Genomic DNA, 19,912 nt, shown 5'->3' on the forward strand with positions numbered 1-19,912 from the left:
CCCCGCCACCACCGCCTCTACCTCCGCCTCCGCCACTCATCCTTATAGACGTCCACGCGCAATCTTAGGATCTAACTCTATGCAGCATGAATTTGATTTCAATGGACTGATAAGGTTTTCAGATCCATCCCGACGTCGTACAATTGCGTTAAAACATTTATCCGATGCATTTCAGTATCCTGTTTTAGGTGCGCGTGTTGTGCGCTCCTACAACAAGGATGCTGTTATCATTAGGGTAGCAAATGTAGGACGTCGGGGCAACGAAGATGCCGAAATTGAAACTTTCATGCCGCATAGATTTACTACTAAGATTACGCGTGCGAATGTGCAGTCGTTTAATTCAGGTTGCCACAATTTAATAATGCAAGTTGTTCACAGCGAAGGTCGTTCCTCTGATATAAGGCTGAATCGACGGTCGCGGCAGCGGCCGTAGATTCAGCTGAATATATCAGAGGAACACTTTTAAATTAATAATATTTCAAATTTTAAATTTTTTTTTTTTTTTTCAAATTGTGGCAATTTGAATTAAAGGATTAGGTTTCTTTTTCTTATAAATTTATAATTAATTTCTAATATTTTTCTTATATTATAATAAATTATATATATTGATTATTGCACTTATTATTCATTTAACTTACCTTGTGTGTGTGTGTGATCAACAACTGTGCACAACTGATGTACAATCATTGTTCTACATGACTATTTATAGTCAAAGGTTAATGACTTCACACAGACATGTTCAGACATGTCTGGTCATGCATAGCTGCACACACGCGTCATACATGAATGCATTCAGTTGCATGTCTAAACACTGCAAACTTAGTTTGCCAGCAGACACGATGGGAGTCAAGTCAATAGGACAAGAAATGAAAATAATCATAGTATTTGTTACATTCATAATATACACAATTAGTATGATATTACTCTTATACTATACTCTGAGTACTTGTACATTGCACAATATTAGAGTTGAAAATGTGTTAAATTTTTCATCATTAAACCAATCTGTAAAAGACAGCAGCAGCAGCAGCAGTACTGCCAATTTAAGCGTAAAAGCTTATAATAAAGCACATATATTATCTTATATAAGACTATGTGTTCAATCTCAAATGAATTATAAAACATCGAAATTATTTGATGATGGACTAGACAAATGGTATGCTTATATGAATGATCAACGTAAGGTTATTTGTAATTTTTTCAACAATTATACAGCATTGAACAGTTGTATAAACATAAACCCATCGTCTGGTGATAGTATTTCGAATTTTCTACTAATAACAACATTACAACTTTGTAATATTTTTGATAGCGAGCCGGAGCCGGCAACGGTTAGGTCTTAAGGGGATTAACTAATTTCTATTTAGTCAGGTTTCAACATTGCTATTGAAAGGATGGTAGCAAAAAAGTCTTGCCTTCGTCGTCGTCGACGAGTGCGACGTAAAATTGGCACTGGTATTTTATCGAAACTTAGCGGATTTGCATCAACCGCCCTTAATAAAATTGTCGATACATTACCCCTGGAGTTGCATATCCCCTCCTACCGCTTTTGCGGACCCGGCACCAAATTAGATAAAAGATTAAGGAGGGGGGACAAAGGAATAAATAGTCTGGATGAAGCATGTAAAGAGCATGATATAGCGTATGCGCAGCATAGTGATAATTCGTCGCGAAATGTGGCTTATAAAGCATGGTCTGTTTTTAAAAATCCAAACACAGGTTTAACTGAAAAAGCAGCCGCATACTTAATTACAAATTTGATCAAAGCTAAAGCTGCCTTTGGTGGGGGTAGAGTACAACGGAGGATAAGAAAACGGCGGCGGCGGCGGAATAATAGAAGAGAAGGTTGGAAAAATAATTCATCACTACAAGAACAAAGAAGTGCACATTTACGACAAAAAGCAATTAAACATTTAAGTAAGCACATAGCTGGTCAAGGTTTTTATTTAAGACCATATGCACCCTTGTATAAAGGCGGTAGAATCATTGAATCACCAAGTCCATCACAAAGAAGAAGGAGAAACACAACAAAGAAGAGGACGAGGAGGAGGAGGAGAAGAGCACCAAAGAAAGTGAGAAAATGAAGATTAATATACAAGGACCACTGTCAAATTATGATCTACTAGATTGGGCTGATATTTTAGATATTAAATTGCGTGGAATTTATATGATTGATACATTGCCAAAAAGAATTAATTTAAATGAAAAATCGATCATAAATTTAGACTCGATCATGAACAGTGGAACACACTGGGTGGCTTACAAAAAACATGCACAAAAAGTATATTATTTTGATCCAATTGGTAATTTACAGCCGCCCATACAATTGATAAACTATTTCAAACAACAACCAAATGTTGAAATTTATTTCAATTATGATCAATTACAAACACTAAATAGTAATGTATGTGGTCATTTTTGTCTTTTATTTCTTGCAGATGCGTTATAGCAGTCAGTTCACTTGTAGATGTGTATGAAAGAAGGTGGTGGTGGTAAAACAGTAGTAGTACACAATGGTTGTAATAACATTATCATCTAAAGACAGTAGCAGCAGCAGTTGTTTAATTGAAGTACTTCCCACTGTACTAGAGCTAGACGCACGCTATCAATATGAAATTGGATTGATTAATTTATGGACATACAATAGTGTACCGAATATAATTAAAAATGTCAACTCATCTTTTAAGTATGGTGATAGCTTGATTGATTTGGATACAGGCTCCTACGAAATTGATCGTATAATAAATGAAATAAAGAGAAAATTGAATGTTGATAGTTCAAATCTAATTATACAAGGAAATAATACGACAATGCTATGTGAATTGAAAGCGGATAAAGATGTTGATTTAACAATGAACACATCACTAGCCGATATACTCGGTTTTGATAGAGAAATTCTTGTAGCAAATAAATGGCATTATTCTAAACGTTTAGTATCCATTACAAATATAACATCGTTCCAGGTTACTTGTAATATTGCATGCGGTAGTTATCGAAATGGGCAAGAGGTTCATACAATTTTTGAATTTCTACCAAAGGTTGCACCTGGTTTTCTAATAAATGAATCACCATCGCCAATTATTTACTTTCCATTAAACATGCACAGAATTCAATCCATTGTAATTCAAGTAGTTTATCAGAATGGTAAACTAGTTGATTTCCGCGGCGATAGTATAACAATAAGAGTACACATTAGAAAGAAGGAATAGAGAGAGAGAGAGAGAACGAGTGAGGAAGAATGCGGCGGTGGATCAAGCGTGTGTTAGAATGATGTGAGCATTAGTCACGCAAACAACACAAGCGAGAGAGAGCGCGAGCAAGAAGGAATCGCGCTACTGTGAAAGAATGGGTTTTGTTGTGTATAACAACCTGAAGTCAGGTGCGGCAAGTATGAGGGAGTGGAGTGGCGGTAGGACTGCTTTTAGCATGCAGCAACAATTGCCGACACCGGTTAGTACTTATCAGTCCGTGAAACTGATAACACATAATCGAGCAAGGTTTTTAGAAAAGCTTGGTTTTAAAGTGAATTGGAAATATGTCATCAAAACATGTCGCGGCGGCGGCGGCTGCAATTAGTGACATACTAAATGTTGAACAAGACATACACTATTATTCAGATATAACAAAATTTGATTATCATACGCATGCGCCGTATGGTAATTTGAAATTTAATAACAATGATGAAATACGTTTGTCGAAATCGTCTCATGACCTTATTTCATTAGTTGCAAAATCTTTTCTTATTGTTGAGGGGGAAATTACATGTACAAAACCGCCACCAAAAGACAAACCTGATGATCCGCCGGTCGAGGCTGTATATACGCTCAGTTCAAATGCAGTAGCACATATGTTTGATGAGATACGATTTGAGTTGGCAGGTACAGTCGTTGCAAAGAGTCGACTAGTAGGTATTACTTCTACTATTAAATCATATTTAGTGAAACAACTAAACAATAAAAATACATATAATTTAGCAGGTTTCACTGATAGTGCATCAACACTAACCAATAATACTTTTGCTTATTGCGTACCGTTAAAATTACTTCTGCCATTTTTCGAAGATTTTCAACATGTAATTTTGAATATGAGACAAGAGCTTGTGCTTTTGAGATCCGCAACAGATATTAATTGTATTCAGTCGCCACAAGCAACATCAATGTCATTGGAAATAACAAAATTGCTTTGGAAAGTGCCCTATATTCATGTAGATGATCATTTAAGATTGAAATTTCTGAAAATTGTTGATCAGGATAGGCCATTGAAAATTGCATTCAGAAAATGGGATATCCACGAATATCCTCAGCTGCCGAGCAGTGTTAGCACGATTTGGACTATAAAGACGGCTTCAAAAGCTGATACACCGCGATTTGTAATATTAGCATTTCAGACAAACAGGAAAAATGTAATGGGAAAGTCAATGTCGAAATTTGATATGTGCAAATTGCATGATGTTAAACTTTTCCTGAATAGTGAATATCTGCCATATGATCGTATAAATGGAAACAAACAACTTTTGTACAAAATGTTTATAGAATTTGTGCCCAGCTATTATAATTTAGGACTTCATACTGATTATGGTACAGTTGTAGATTATAAAACTTTTACTGATTGCTGTCCAATAATTGTACTAGATTGTTCACATCAAGCTGATCATTTAACATCGTCAACAGACATTCGATTGGAAATGGAGTTTACAGAAAATGTGCCAAATTTAACGACTGCATATTGTATTTTGATAAGTGACACATTAGTAGAATACAAACCATTGAGCGCATTAGTTCGTGAAGTACAGTAATTTGACGCAAGAGCGAGCTTTAATTATGCATGACGGTGTGAAGGAGGAGGGGGGTATATAAAAGTGCGTGTATGAACAGTAATTACATCAGTGTTCAGTTGTAATGTGTTCTAATAGCTTGAATAATAACATAGATATTCCTCAGTCGTCGTCGTCGTTATCATCATCATCATCATCATTGTCATCATTGACAAAAGCAAAATTTGATGCATTTGTACATAGAATGTGTGCATGCACCGACGGACAACAGAAAATGGACGATGATGAGCAAGTATCAACAAAATTTCGAGACTTTTGGCATACAATGCGACTTGGATAAAGAAGAAGAAGAAGAAGAATTGGATAAGGAGGCGGCAAGAATTGAGGAGGAGAAGAATGTACGAGAGACGAAGAATAATGTTCGTGAAGAAGAATGGGACAGGTTTTCGAAAAATGATGACATTGATTTTCCTTTTGCTGTAGTCGAGTTTCATTTTTTCAAAAGTGATGATAATTTTATCATTATTAAAGAGGTAGCCATAATCGATTACAAACTACGACATATTGTGCTACACTTTAAATCACCATTTCCGAAAACATTACTGAGTAGAAAAATGTACCACGATGTCAGCTGGCTTGAACATAACTATCATAAAATTTGATGGGAGCAAGGCGACTTAATTTACACTGACGCGCTGCTTGCTTCATATTTGCAAAATTATACCACAATCTATACAAAGGGAAGAGAAAAAGCACAGTTTTTGAAAAGGTTACACGACAATGTGCTTACTATGCCGGAGGATATTCAAAAACCGGACTATACAATGTTTGAAAATTCTTGGTGTTTTAGTGTATGCAAAATTCATAACAAATCGTCCAATGCCCGGTGTGCACTTTTCAGTGCGTATCATTATTTGACAATCTTGATGTGTAACAAGCAAACAAAGGGAATAGAGAATAGTGCTGCTTCAATGCCTACAAACAATATGAGTTCATTGAATCGTAATGCTGCTGCTGATATCGATTATACATGCAAAAATAATAGAATGGAAAGTATGAAACATTGTAAACTGCTAACTAAACAACGAAGACGCAACTATGCCCGACAAGGTTTTTATTTTGATGGGGAAAGCATACTGTGTGTTTATTGTGGATTTGATTTGATTTCGCATAAAGCGAGAGTATGCAGTCTGACCTGTAGCGAAAATGTAGGTAGTGGTGGAAGGGAGAAGCGAAAAGCAATAAATTTCACTGTTCTAGTACCACTCATTTAGAGTACCTTCGGTAGCAGCAGCAGATTGAAGAGCTATAATGAATCCACAAACTTGGACTTATGCGCCAGAATGTTTAGAAATTAAATTACAAAACTACATTGAATGGTATGATTTGTGTCAAAAAGCAATAGAGACAAAAAACAGTAGTATTGCTAGACAATTGAAAGCAATATTTCTAAATACAGTTAATATTAACGATATCAGTGATTACTTAGCTTATTACAGACCCTTTAGTTTGAATGTAAACAAGCTAATAAGAATTGAAGAAGAAATTTTAAGATCGCTCGAGGTGAACAGAGGAGAAGAAGATGTGACTAGCTGTAAAGAAGAAGAAGAAGAGGTTAAGGTGAACAGCGGAGAAGAAAGGAATGCGGCTACATGTAAAGAAGAAGAAGAAGAAGAAGAAGGTAGAAAGCGAGAGTGCGTGTAAAGGTGACGGAGGGGAGACAACATCATGATGCGGCGGAGGGGAGACGAAGTCAACAGAAGGAATGTGTAAAGGTGAGAGGAGACGCGGCGGAGGGGAGAACGAGTCAACAGAAGGAATGTGTAAAAGTGTCAGTGGAAGGAGTCGACAGGAAACGGAATGGGAGGCGGTTGTGGGGGACTGTCGGCTTAACAGGTTTGTGTGCGCTCAGTCTTTAACCGACAACGCACATTGAAGCAAGCATAGCTTATTACTCTTGCACTCGAACGCGCGCGCAGTAAGCTTTTATTATGGATCACCATCATCAGAGAAGCAACACCAGCACTGGAAATGATAGACTTTTTAGTATGAAGTCATTCAATTATATTTCGAAAACTGAATATCCAACGGTCTCACTCAAAGATCTTGACCATGATTCGTGGTACCATGTTGTACATGCTAGATTGGTGAGAACACAGCAGGGACAGCGAATCATAATGAGGTTATACGATCATGACAGCAATGGTGACTATTATTGCGAAGTTTACTTACCTGAGAAATTTCTGAGTGTATTGAATCTTCAAACACTTGAGGATTTCAACAAACAAAAACTCTATCTGAAGTGTGTACAGCAAGAAGGTAAATCGCCTCTTGTTCTTCTAGAAGAAGAAAGGAATATATGAAATAGAAAAAAATAAAAAAAAACAACCCATTCCCATCATTGATTGTGCAATAGGCCTAATGTTGATTAATACTTTGTAATGAATAACTATAGTAGTATGTAGAATAGATTAGCCTATCTATATACATCCTATTATAGTGACATTCAATTAGAGTTTTCTCAATATGGGGATAGCACATTAAAAAAAGCGCCACCATTCCTTTTACAGCATAGTGTGGGGAAAATGACATCTCATACTAACAAATATGAAATGTAATTTTTTTCATTCTTCCTGTGGTGGAGGAAAAAAGGAACATGCACTATATTGTTGTGCAATAGGCCTAATGTTGATTAACACATTGTAATGAATAACTATAGTAGTATGTAGAATAGATTAGCCTATCTATATACATCCTATTATAGCGACATTCAATTAGAGTTTTCTCAATATGGGGAAAGCACATTAAAAAAAGCACCACCATTCCTTTTACAGCATAGTGTGGGGAAAATGACATCTCATACGAACAAATATGAAATGTAATTTTTTTCATTCTTCCTGTGGTGGAGGAAAACAAGGAACATATTATTGTAGTTTAATTTGCGCCAAACTTTGAACGCTAGTAGTGTAGTTTGAGAGTTTAGCGCTAGTAGTGTAGTTTGAGAGTTTAGCGCTAGTAGTGTAGTTTGAGAGTTTAGCGCTAGTAGTGTAGTTTGAGAGTTTAGATATCTGTGATTTTAAAGATTTTAAATGTGGGGATATTTTTAATATGCTAATTGGCACCACTTAGAAGCAGGTGTTAACTGGGGCAGATGTCAGAACACCTGCTACAACAAAGATGGCCGCCGTCGGGGGCTGGGGAACCTATTGGTTGGTGGGGGATGGCAGATGACAGAACACCTGCTACAACAAAGATGGCCGTCGGGGGCCTGGGGAACCTCTTCCTATTGGTTGGGGCGGGGACTTTGGTGGGGGACAAAATGGCCGACACTAGGGAAGGGGGGTGGAGGGCCGCCATTTTGGCCACGCCCCCTCGCTTCCTATTGGCTTGGGGCGGGGCCAAAATGGCGGACTGTGGCAGGGGGGGTGGATGGGGAGGAAAAAGGGGCGTGGCCACGCCCCTTGCTTCCTATTGGTTGGGGGCGGGGCCAAAATGGCGGACTAGGGCAGGGGGGGTGGAGGGGGAGGCCACACCCCTCGATTTCTATTGGATAAGCAGCTCTCTCAAAACACCACTACTGTGATAATCTCGCTTATTCACCATCTTCCCCGTCTTCAGTTCCAGTGGTCTTCGCCTGGTATAAGACCTCCTGGTATTATTATAAGCCTCTTTAAGTTGTTCAAAACGAGCTTCTGTGCATGTTTCAGCACCTGCAGCCTCCTCAGCTGCGCCGCTCGGCTCGTGTCTCCATCCTCCTGTCGGGGATCGCCTTCCTCTTCACAGCTGACGTCTCCCGGTGCTCTCAGCTCTCTCCCAAAATTCAGGAAAGCGGGAGTATACTTGGTACCAACATGTACTGCTGTATTCATGGCGAAACAGAATTCCTCCATGTAACAATCCCAATCAGCATGATGCTCTCCAACATAGAGTTGTATCATAGTCTTTAAAACTCTGTTGACTCTCTCAGTAGGATTACAGCTCGGTGAATATGGTGGAGTATAGAATAATGTAATGCCATTATCCTTACAGTATGACCTAAAACGCCCACTGTTATATTGTGTTCCATTGTTACAAATCAGTAATTTCGGTACTCCAAATTTGGTGACAACTAGCTCCCTCAGGGCTCGTGCAACTGCGTTACTATCGGCTTGAGCTAGCAGTCGAGCTTCTGTCCACTTTGTGAACTGGTCTTGAAACACCACCAGGTATTTATTCCCTCTCTTCGAGCGAGGTAATGGGCCTACTATATCGGTTCTGACGGTCTCCCAGGGTCGAACTACCTACCTCTGGCTATTTATCTGCCCATATGGAGGCCGCTGCTCCACTTTGTGCTTCATGCATGTCTCGCACCGCCTCACATACTTTGCGAAGTCCGCATAGAGGCCTGGCCAATAATAGCGGCATGCTATCCGGTGATAGGGTCGAAACACCCCTTGGTAGCCAGCTATCGGTGCATCATGACTCTCCTGTAGTATCTCACCCCGTGCAGCTCTTGGAATACACAGCTTCCAGCCATCACTCTCGGGTGCATCAGGAGGCTGCTGCCGGGTCCATATATGACAATCCCTCACCTTATAATCTGGATATTTACCCGGATTATGGAGCAGGTTACTTTTCATCTTCTTTATCCATCTATCATCCTCCGTGATGATGGCTGCCACCTCTCTTGTAGCCTCCTTTGGGTTTCCATTGTCGTCGGCCGGTGCGTCACCTCCTGTAGCCTCCTTTTGGTTTCCATTGTCGTCGGCCGGTGCGTCACCTCCTGGCAACGCTCTGGAAAGTGCATCTGGAACCACGTTCAGCTTTCCACGACAATATTTAATAACCTGATTATATTGTTGCATTTCTAAAGCCCATCTCGCGAGCCTTCCTGTCGTGTTCGGGATTGCTCTGAGCCACTTTAAAGACTGGTGATCCGTGATAACTCTAGTCCCGTAGCCTTCTATATATGGCTTGAATTTTCTCAGTGCGAAAATCACAGCCAAGCATTCCTTCTCTGTTGTGGAGAAGTTCGGCCCCCTTGAGCCCTCTGCTCGCATAGGCGAAGACCTTCTCCTCTCCATTGACCTCCTGGGTGAGTACAGATCCCAATCTGTATTCTGAGGCATCTGTCTGGAGTGTGAATCGAAGTTCAAAATGTGGATATGTCAACACTGGTGATCTGGTTAGGGCCCCCTTCATCTCCTGGAAGGCCTACTCCTCTACCGGTCCCTAGTGCCACTTCACAACTACCTTCAGCAGCCGGTGCAAGGGTGTTGCAAGGTCCGAAAAATTCGGAACAAATCTCCTATTCTAGGACATCAAACCCAGAAAACTCCGGAGCGTTCTCAGCCTCTGTGGAGTTAGAAATTCGTTCAACATCCCTCACCGTTTCTGGATCAGTTCGGAGTCCTTGCTCTGTTACATATGAGCTATATGAGCTTCCAGTGTCTCTCCTAGGACGATGACGTCGTCATCCAGGTATGCAAAAGCGCATGGCTCCAATTCTGGCCCAATCACCCGGTCTATAAGACGTTGAAATGTTGCTCCAGCTGAGTGCAGACCAAACAGCATCATCCTGAACTGGAATAGCCCCCTTCCGGAAACCATAAACGCTGTCAGCTGTTCACTCTGCTCCTCCAATGGCACTTGCCAATAATCACTCTTCAAGTCAATCGAAGAAATATATTTGGCATTCCTCAACCGATCCGAAATACCTGTCATATTTGGCAATGGGTATGCATCTCGTTCAGTGAGTGCATTAATTTGACGGAAATCAATGCAAAACCGCATTTTTCCATTGGCCTTTTTCACCAAAACAATTGGTGAACTCCAAGGGCTGCTACTAGGCTCAATCACCCGCTGGCTGAGCATACTGTCGACTTCCTCATTTATCACTGTCTGCATAAGCGGATTACGAGGATAAGGACGTTGTCAGAACGGTTCAGCTCCTTTCTTCAGCCTGATTTCATGCACTAGAAGGTGAGTCGCACCTGGCACATCTTGGAATTTTCTCAGTTCCATCTCCAAGAATTTATCGAACTCCTCCTTTTCGGAAGTCACAGCCATCACCTGCTCTACTAGGGCTGGAGGTAATACCATCCTCCTCTGCCTTAAATCGAGTTTTGCTCGAATCGCCTTCAAATGACTCAATCACAAAATCATTTCGGATTCTAACTCATTGACTACTGCCACTCTCCAGTATACTCGTCTACTGCATACTTCAGCAGTCAGCCTCAGCTCCTCCACTATGGGTAGCTTCTCTCCATTCACCAAAATAGGTTGGTGACTGATTGCTTTAATCTGGCAATCCCCAGACTTCTTAGGCCATTGTGCTGCCTCTCCAGAGACATAGGACAGCTCAGCCCCGGTATCAACTAGTGCATTGAGCCAGACGTCCTGGACATGTACTAGCATGAAAATATGTGTCTCCTGGGGCTGCGGATGCTCTTGTTGCATCTCTATTGTGGCTGTACCGGACTTCATCTCTCTCTCTTGGACTCTTGCATTCTTTAGGATAGTCGCCTCACCTTTCTCCCTGGGTTGAGGCTCCCACTCCATGGTATGGGTGTGAGTGTCGATCTTCACTTTGTGCTCCCACAGAAACTGCATGCCAAATAAAAATTTGGGTGATAATCCTTCCATGAAAGTCATCACTGTGGGCAGCACCTTGTGGTCGACTTTCAGGTTAATTTATTTCCATCTTTCCATACAGCCGCGCTGCCGGTCCATTGGCCAAGACCTCACCCTGTTGTGTAGGCGTTTTATTCGCGCACCCGGCCTCTAAGCTTGCAAATGTGGTTAAACTTAAATAATTGAATTCCACTCCTGTATCGAGTAGAGCTCGATATTGGTTGCCAGCTACTTCGACTGTTGTTACAGTCTGTTGTCGAACTGTAATTCCGGTTCTAGTCAGCTTTATCCATAGACCTCTTCTAGTCTCTCTCACAGGTACAACTGGAACGTGACTTCCCGCATGTTGACCAGAGAGAAGCTTAAGGGCACTGCGACCTCCAGTGACCCACTTTCTTACACTGCCAGCATACAGGACCCACTGGAGTTGACTCTACACATCGTTGTGTTATTGTGGGCTCGGGTTCGGGTCGAGGTTTTACTGGTTTATGCACCTCCTTTTGCTTCACAGCTCGTTGCCTCTGTTGTGCAATCTTCTCTTCAAACTTTATTTGATCATATTGTCTGACCAGTTTAAGTAGATCGTCAACTGAATAAACTTTGGCTTTCCTTATGTACAGCTTGTACCGGGGTAGGAGATTCTTATAGAGCCTCTGCAGCTGGTGGCTGATTGAGAAGTCTCCTCTCCTTCTCATGAGAGTCTGAAGTTCCTCCACGTAGTCGTCGATGGTCTTGCCTTCACGTTGCCATCGACCAAGAATTTGAGTATCCAGGTCCTCCTCATAGTTCGCTGGATAGTAACAAGACCGAAAGTCTCTCACAAAATCGTTCCAGTGATGCCAAAGCCCTCTCCGGTTCCGCATCCACAAGGAACATCTTCCTGCCAACATTTCTGGTAGCACCGGAAACAACTGCTCGACTGTCAGTCCATATGCTTGCTGCAGCTCTTCAAGGCACTCTAGAAAAACTAAGAGCATCTCCATTGCCATCATAGGACAACCACCATCCCCAAACTTTATCACACACAGTTCCTGGGTCCATAAATGGAGTGTGAGGTGCCGCAGCTCTGGTAGGCACCTCAGTACATGTCGAGGTATGTATTGGTGAGCTGGTGATACATCTGGTCTCACCAATGCAGGTTTCGCATGATACAGAGTATCAGTATCTGCATTAGCCGGTGTTGATCTCGGCGTTACTGGCTGTAGCATAGCTTCCTCATTTGGAAGTGGTGGAAGCATTGTGAGGAAACGTTGCCGTTGTTCTGCTAATGCTCTCCTCAATTGAGAACAGGTGCTGTTGGTTGGCACCGAGTCTAAGAGCAATTTCTCTGCTCCATAGGTGATATACTCATGAATGACAAGATTCGCCATCTGAACATGGTGACGCCTCCTGGGGTATTCTTTCGAGTCTAGAAACATCTAGACTCTTCTTTCTAGATCTCTTCTTTAGGTGGCCACAGTTACGTTGCTCTGTCCGACTCGTGGTAGCCTGCACTAGCTCCATCACTAGCCTGGTTTTGACTGCTGAATTATCCTGCTGTTCTCCTGTGATGATCCACTAAAATTTTCCTAAGCTCGGCCATTGTCCCTTTTGATGGTAATCCCGCTGATGTTGCTAGCTTGACTGCTTCATTACGATGAAGTTTGTAGATCCAGGACACTCCCAGATTGCTGATTTCCTCTCATGTATCTTTGTCCTCTCTGCTGCGATTACACTTCTCTTCAGCACTCATTGCTGTTCCTCTCCTCCTACCTTCAGCCCCACGATCGTGTGTTAATCTTCTGAGTAGATTTTCGCCCACACCTTCCTCTACCAGAAATCCCAGTGTCGCTCTGGGCCGGCTAGACTCAGTCGGCGACTGGGGTGGGCCGCAGCAGGGGACGGAAGGCTTGGTGTGGTGTCCATCAACCACCCTAGTTGGGGGTTGGAACAGGGCCTTGAGTACCTTATTGGAATGATTCCCTCTTTTAGGAAAGACGGGCCATGCTTTCGCACTGCCTGACAGGGTTGGGCGTGGAGAGAAGGGAGTAGGAACGATCTAGTGTCCTCTGAGAGTGTGATCTCCGGGATGAGAAAAACGTTTCCAATTGTTACTGGAAGCCCTCTTGCAATTTCTCTTGGAATTAGCAAGATGACTGGGCCCTGGATCCGGGCGTTGCTAGCAGTCACTGGGTCCCTCACCTCGGGCACCGGCTATTTCTGGTTATCAGGATTGGGATTTCCAATCAGACGTTCTGAATCAGATTCTCACCCCAAAATTAATTAAACAAGTCTATTATGCCTATATTCAATCACTTCTGCAATACGAAGACGTTCCCAATCAGACGTTCTGAATCAGTTTCTCACCCCAAAATTAATTAAACAAGTCTATTATGCCTATATTCAATCACTTCTGCAATACGAAATAATTGCTTGGGGGTGCATTTAAGACAAATCTTGCTCTTTTACTTATTGTACAAAAACTTATCATTAAAATAGCATTGAATAAGCCTAGAAGGTACCCCACCAAAACCCTGTTTAATGAATTCAAAGTTAACAATATCAGCCAAATTTATATTAAAGCCTTGATCATGTACATTTTTAAACACAAATCAACTCTGTTTACGGGTATCCCTCACATGTATCAGACCCGTTCTGCTTTAAATACCGGTACCGTTGTTCCTCGCTTACTAGAAACAATCACCTCCACATCATCCCATTATAAAATCTATATACTTTTTTCCAAATTACCTGAAAATATAAAAAACCCAGTAAATAAAAGAATTGGTCATTTTGAAAAAAAAAATTGATGAGTGGATCTCTAGTATCAGTTGTAATGAACTAGAAGATACTGTTATTTCTAGGTATATCAATAGATTATGAGTTTGTGTGTGTGTGTGTGTGTGTGTGGTGTGTGTGTGTGTGTGTGTGTGTGTGTGTATGTGTGTTTCGGAGTGCATGTTGGCATCCATCTACGTCGAAGGCTGAAAAGTGTAAGTTACCTACTTGAAAAGATACTGTATTATACTACTTATAGGTATTTTAGATTATATTATAGACGTATTTTGTCGCTTGTTATTTATCATTAATTCTAAAAGCTAAAATCTTTACTTTTCTATGACTTGTCTTTATTCTTACAAGTATAGAATACTCAATTGTATTTGGAACTCGCTCCTCACTCACAGGCATTTGCCCATATGAGGAGCCTTCTTCATTCTATATTGTTTATATATATTGTATTTTTGTAAAAGAAGAAGAAATAAATCAATTTCAATCGTTACTCGAGGTCCTCCTGCAATTCCTCTTGGAATTAACCAGATAGAAGAGCCCTGGAAGCGGGCTTTGTTGGTCGTCACCGGGTCCCTCACCTTGGGGAGGGCTGAGATAGCTGAGCAGTAGCCCAGTGCCTGAGCTGCTCGTTGCACAACAAGATCTTATAACAAGATTACCGAGATTATCGACAAAACTATAGTGAGGTCCACGTTATAATGACAGTATTTGATCAACTTTGGTTTTGCTATCCTTGTCTATCTTTCGACAAAGACGGTGGTACTATCCTTTTCTAGGTCCACAACGATGACAAATATGTTTTTAACAGTGTAGAAATATAATTAGTTAATGCAGAGAATCGGCATAGCTATTCTTCTATCTTTATTCACTGCCATTATAACGTGGACCACACTATAGCTCTAAAATCAATTTCCCTCATTAGTCACGAAATACATCGTGACACACTTAATTATTGTAGGCAGATTAGTAGGTGAGTACTGCTATTGGTCAAGGGCATGAACGCCTGCCATTGGCCCAGCTAGACAGTCTCCTCCCACTCAACGGTGTGACAAAATGGCGGCTTAAGCAACAGAATCGCAATGATAACAGAATTTACTTTCAGTACAAAATAAGAACCAAGAAAACAAGTGTGGAAGATAATAAAATAAATATGTAAATGGAAAAACTATTGACTAATGTATTCTTACAATTATATGATAAAACTAAATTCGTAGTGTTGTATTGGTTGAAATGAATCTAGTCATTTAAACTATACTGGGAATTTTCCTTGATTACTCTTGTTATTTCTAAAGCCTCTAGAATATTCAAAGATCTGCCTTTTTTATTAACATGCAGAAACTCAACATTCTCCTTAACTGTGAACTTGTGATAATTTGTTATCAAATGTTCTGCAAAGTTAGATTCCCCATTTTGTTTATTCCAATCTATGATGTGTTCTTTAATTCTACTTTTGAAACTTCCACCAGTTTGATCCACATAACAAGCATTACAATCACCACATTTAAGTTTGTACACCCCACTTTGTCACATTGGTTTGTGTGCCATTTTGTCACACCGTTGAGTGGGAGGAGACTGTCTTGCTGGACCAAAGGCAGGCGTTCATGCCCTTGACCAATAGCAGTACTCGCCTACTAGTATAAATTCTGCTGCTCTTGTATTCAGTTTTAGTTTATTAGAGATTGACTGACAATGGTGTAATAACCAAAACCGGTCTTTCTAAGTATCAATAAATCTGTGGTTTTTTGACAATTTCTTAGTCTTTTTCATTCTAAAAAATCGTACGTCCAAAAACCGATGTATGGGTAAACTGGCTATAATCAATATATGCCTGAACGTTTTTCTAGCAGGCAAAGCTTATAAGCCTGTAGTGTAATAAATTTAAATTAAGAACTTAATTGACAGGGTGATCTGCTGATAAAAGCCTATTTCACTTTTGTTTGATAAATACAATAAACTTGTATTTGATTCTCACACGACTCCTGTTTCAAAACCTTGTTGATTCTTATTTTTACTCTTATATTCGATTAACTTGATTTGATTTTGATTTGCTAGAGATCTGGAGATAACGACTTCTTTGACATCGCGAGCACCTGAGCCTCAGCTCGGTGTTGGAGTCAGACAGGGCGGTCAACTGCTTACCGGTGAACTGAATGTCAACTCCGGCACACCTCTTCAGATGGAGATTTTTTTGGACAAAAGTTCTGCTCCGATTTACGGATTACTTGTTAGCTACATGCAAGTAACTGATACGAAAAAACAAGAGGAAACCATAATTTTCAACGGGTAAATGCAATCTTCTTTATTACAATTGATGAAAATAAATTGATTGAACTTCCAGAGACATCTGCAATATAACCTATCTAGAATTCTAGGAATACATCTTCATCTTAATAATTTATAGAGCACAGATTTTCACATTAAAAAAATGTTGCCTAGTAATTTTCCAAGGAATTAAACATTCTTTGAATTGATACTCTTTTCATTAATTGTATTATTGTTTTCTTGAAACCATACTGTAAACGATATTTTATCATTTTTTGTTTGAAATTGGCTATTTTCCTCAAATATTAATTTATAGAGGTGTCTCTCTTCCTTAGCTTTTGATTCAATTTTGTAATGACATATACTCTATATCTATATCAGTTATTTAGTTTGTTGTGTAGCCTATAGTTCAACTCACTTGTAATTGATTTACTTGATAGATAAGATTTTCTGTAGATCCTAAGTGATCTTCTATATGTTTGAGAGATCATCTTGTCTTTTTGTTTTGAATAATTTTCTTTGAAAATCACACAAGTTCTATCGTTTATATGGAGCCAGCTTATTCATTTAATAATAGCTTTATCAGAATTGATTGTTAATTATTATTAAACGAAAATTCAAATTAAATGCTGTAATTCACCCCGAAGACTTCTGCTACTGCAAATATTGACAACAGGGTAAACAGCTAGATGGAAATTTGATGAGCGCTACAATTCAAAAATTAATTGTCAGCCCGGGAATCGAACCCAGTACATCCTAATTGCCGGTCGGGAATGCTTACCCTTTCACCAAACTGACTATCTTTAGATAGCAGTGCTCATTTTATATGAAGCCATAGCGGCCAGTCAGTCTACAGATGGAAATTACTGAGATATTGCATTTATTCAAATACTAATGAATTAATGATTATTATCAAACGAATATCCAAATTAAATGCTGTAATTCACCCCGAAGACTTCTGCTACTACAAATCAGCAGTAACTACAGCAATTTTGCAGTAGCAGAAGCCTTCGGGGTGAATTACAGCATTTTTTTTGGCAGCTTGTAACTTGAAACTTGAAATTTATTTGCCAAAAAATTCATACATTACAAAAATTTGAAATATACAAGTCTAACAAAGACACAATATCTTAAACTAAGAAATACCTAACATAGAATAGAACTTGACTAATGAAACCTAAGATAAAGTAGAATTTTTTAGGCGCCACCAGCAAAAGAAAAAACATCTGGCCCGCTGGTGGGAGTATTTATATAAATAAATAAAAACAAAAACTTGAAAAAAGTAGATCAACTAAAAAGAATAAACGAGTAAATACATAGATAGCTTAAAAACGAATGAAAAACAAAATTAAATGAGAAAAAAAGACAAATCAAATTGACACTACCACCATTCCGCTCCCAGTGAAAAAAAGAACCTCTCCTTAATTCAAGTATCAATCATTCTATCTCGGACTTTTAATTTAAAATCAAATGGTAAAATATTTATAAATCTAGTGCTCATATACATGATCTGTCTTCTTATAAAGCTCAACTTTGAATCGTGGATAATATATTTCTTAATTATGTACTTTTGAATCAAAAATAAATTAAGAAGGTGAGTGTTATAGGCTCCACCCCATACAACTAAACCATAATTTTCGTTTAATAATAATCATTAATTCATCAGCATTTGAATAATTGCAATATCTCAGTGATTTCCATCTGTGAATTGATTGTCTCAATTATACTGTACTTTATAGGTTAGAATAAAACAATCTTGATTTATTCATAATTTATTTTGATATTATTGTTCATTAATATTTATAATTTCTAAAAAAATCCATTCTATGCTTAGTAAAACAAAAAATGGAATTCAAGATAAAATCAGTAGCTTTTCCTGACTCTAATTTAACGTTTATACAATATTTTTTACAGGTGTTCGGTGGATCCTTATTTGTTTGAGAATTTCAACACTGTTGATGGTGATTTCCTCGCCGCAAAATTTAGAGCTTTTAAATTTCCAGAATCAACTTACGTACAATTCAAAGGCACCGTTAATGTCTGCTTGGATAAATGTAGAGGGGTAAGAGAATGATAATTATTAGTTTATTGGTCCAGAGCAACATTTATTGTTCTCTTTTTACTAGATAAACTACGTTAAAAACTCATTGATCTTTGTTACTGTGAGTAATAGTAATTCATCTCATCCATTACTGTAATTAATTTATCTTAGAATAAATACAATGACATATTTTTGAATTGATGATTTGAATATAATTGCTAATGTCTGTGAATTAATAGACTGATTTCATGTTTGTATATTTAAATTTCAAATTTATTCCACAAAAACGTACACATTACAAAATCAAAATACAAGTTCTCAAAAGCAAAATAACATAGTTATTAATATACATATTACACTGTATTATTTATTCCACATAGTGGATTTCTACTGGCAAAAGTATAACTTGTCCGCCAGTAGGAGTACCGTAGCAATAATTACATTATAACAAAAGTAAAAGAAAAGACATTACAGAACTCAAGAATTTAGATCATAATTCCAAAAATAAGATGTCGAACTATTAGGGGAAAATATCTAGCCTTTATTACGTTGATATTAGAGTAATAAGATTGAATTATCCAGTTTTTAACGGTTGGTGGGATATATTTAATCACTTTTTTTTTTGATTGGTGAGATCATTTGGGATATTATTTATAAATTTTTTTTTATAAATGAGCTGTTTTTGAATTAGTGTGAAGTCTGAAACGTAACATTCGAATTTATTTTCATTGTATCTGGTTCTATGTGCTTCATTATTTATTTTTGTAAAGTTATTTCTATATCTATCGAAGTATTTAAAGATGCTAAGTACATATAGTTGGCGGATGGACATGACTTTCAGATCATTAAAAGCATTTATCGAGGCGTATAGTAAGGGTCGATTTAAAATAGTCTTTATTATCATTTTTTGAACGGTGAATAGAGATGAAAGGTGAGAATTGAAAGTACCTCCCCAGATTACTTATCCGTATTGCAGTAGTGATTGAACTATTGCGAAGTAAATCATTCTCATTCTAAATACATTCAGTACAGACCTCAATTTATAGAATTTGTGAGATATAAATTACAATCTATTGCAGATATGTAATCAATATGCCTCTTCCACTTGAAGCCCTCCTCGATTATAACACCTAAATATTTCAAGTGGCTGGTTTTCTCAATCTCGGGACAATTACATTCGTCGTGATCATTACTTACATTACAATTTAAATGCAATTTAAGTTGGCAGTGAGTTACCTCATGACCTGTAATACTCCTAGAGAATGCAATGTATTTCGTTTTTTTTAATATTTAGGCTAAGGGAGTTTATGTCTAGCCATATCTTAAGTGTGGAGATGCCTCTAGAGGTATTTCTATAAACGTCTCGCCAAGTTCCATCCCCAAACAACAGTACCGTGTCATCCGCAAAAGAATAAACTTCACCACCATTGAGGTCTAACTTTAGTATATCATTT

At 38.8% G+C, this 19,912-nt stretch overlaps 2 protein-coding genes across 7 annotated transcripts in view; one reads left to right on the forward strand and one right to left on the reverse strand.

Annotated features, from left to right (window-relative positions):
* LOC111044976 overlaps positions 1 to 19,912 on the forward strand; it is a 123,325-nt gene that overhangs the window by 98,829 nt on the left and 4,584 nt on the right. The window contains exons 5-7 of one of the 2 annotated variants that reach the window (XM_039441502.1): positions 8,482 to 8,664; positions 16,208 to 16,438; positions 18,332 to 18,479. In XM_039441502.1, the coding sequence (XP_039297436.1) occupies positions 8,482 to 8,664; positions 16,208 to 16,438; positions 18,332 to 18,479 (562 nt within the window). The remainder of the gene's footprint in view (positions 1 to 8,481; positions 8,665 to 16,207; positions 16,439 to 18,331; positions 18,480 to 19,912) is intronic. The other variant, XM_039441503.1, reaches the window with a different exon arrangement.
* LOC111050395 (potassium voltage-gated channel protein Shal) overlaps positions 1 to 19,912 on the reverse strand; it is a 517,077-nt gene that overhangs the window by 64,780 nt on the left and 432,385 nt on the right. The window lies entirely within an intron of this gene.

Source organism: Nilaparvata lugens, chromosome X (assembly GCF_014356525.2).
Source record: "Nilaparvata lugens isolate BPH chromosome X, ASM1435652v1, whole genome shotgun sequence".
Classification (NCBI taxonomy): domain Eukaryota; kingdom Metazoa; phylum Arthropoda; class Insecta; order Hemiptera; family Delphacidae; genus Nilaparvata; species Nilaparvata lugens.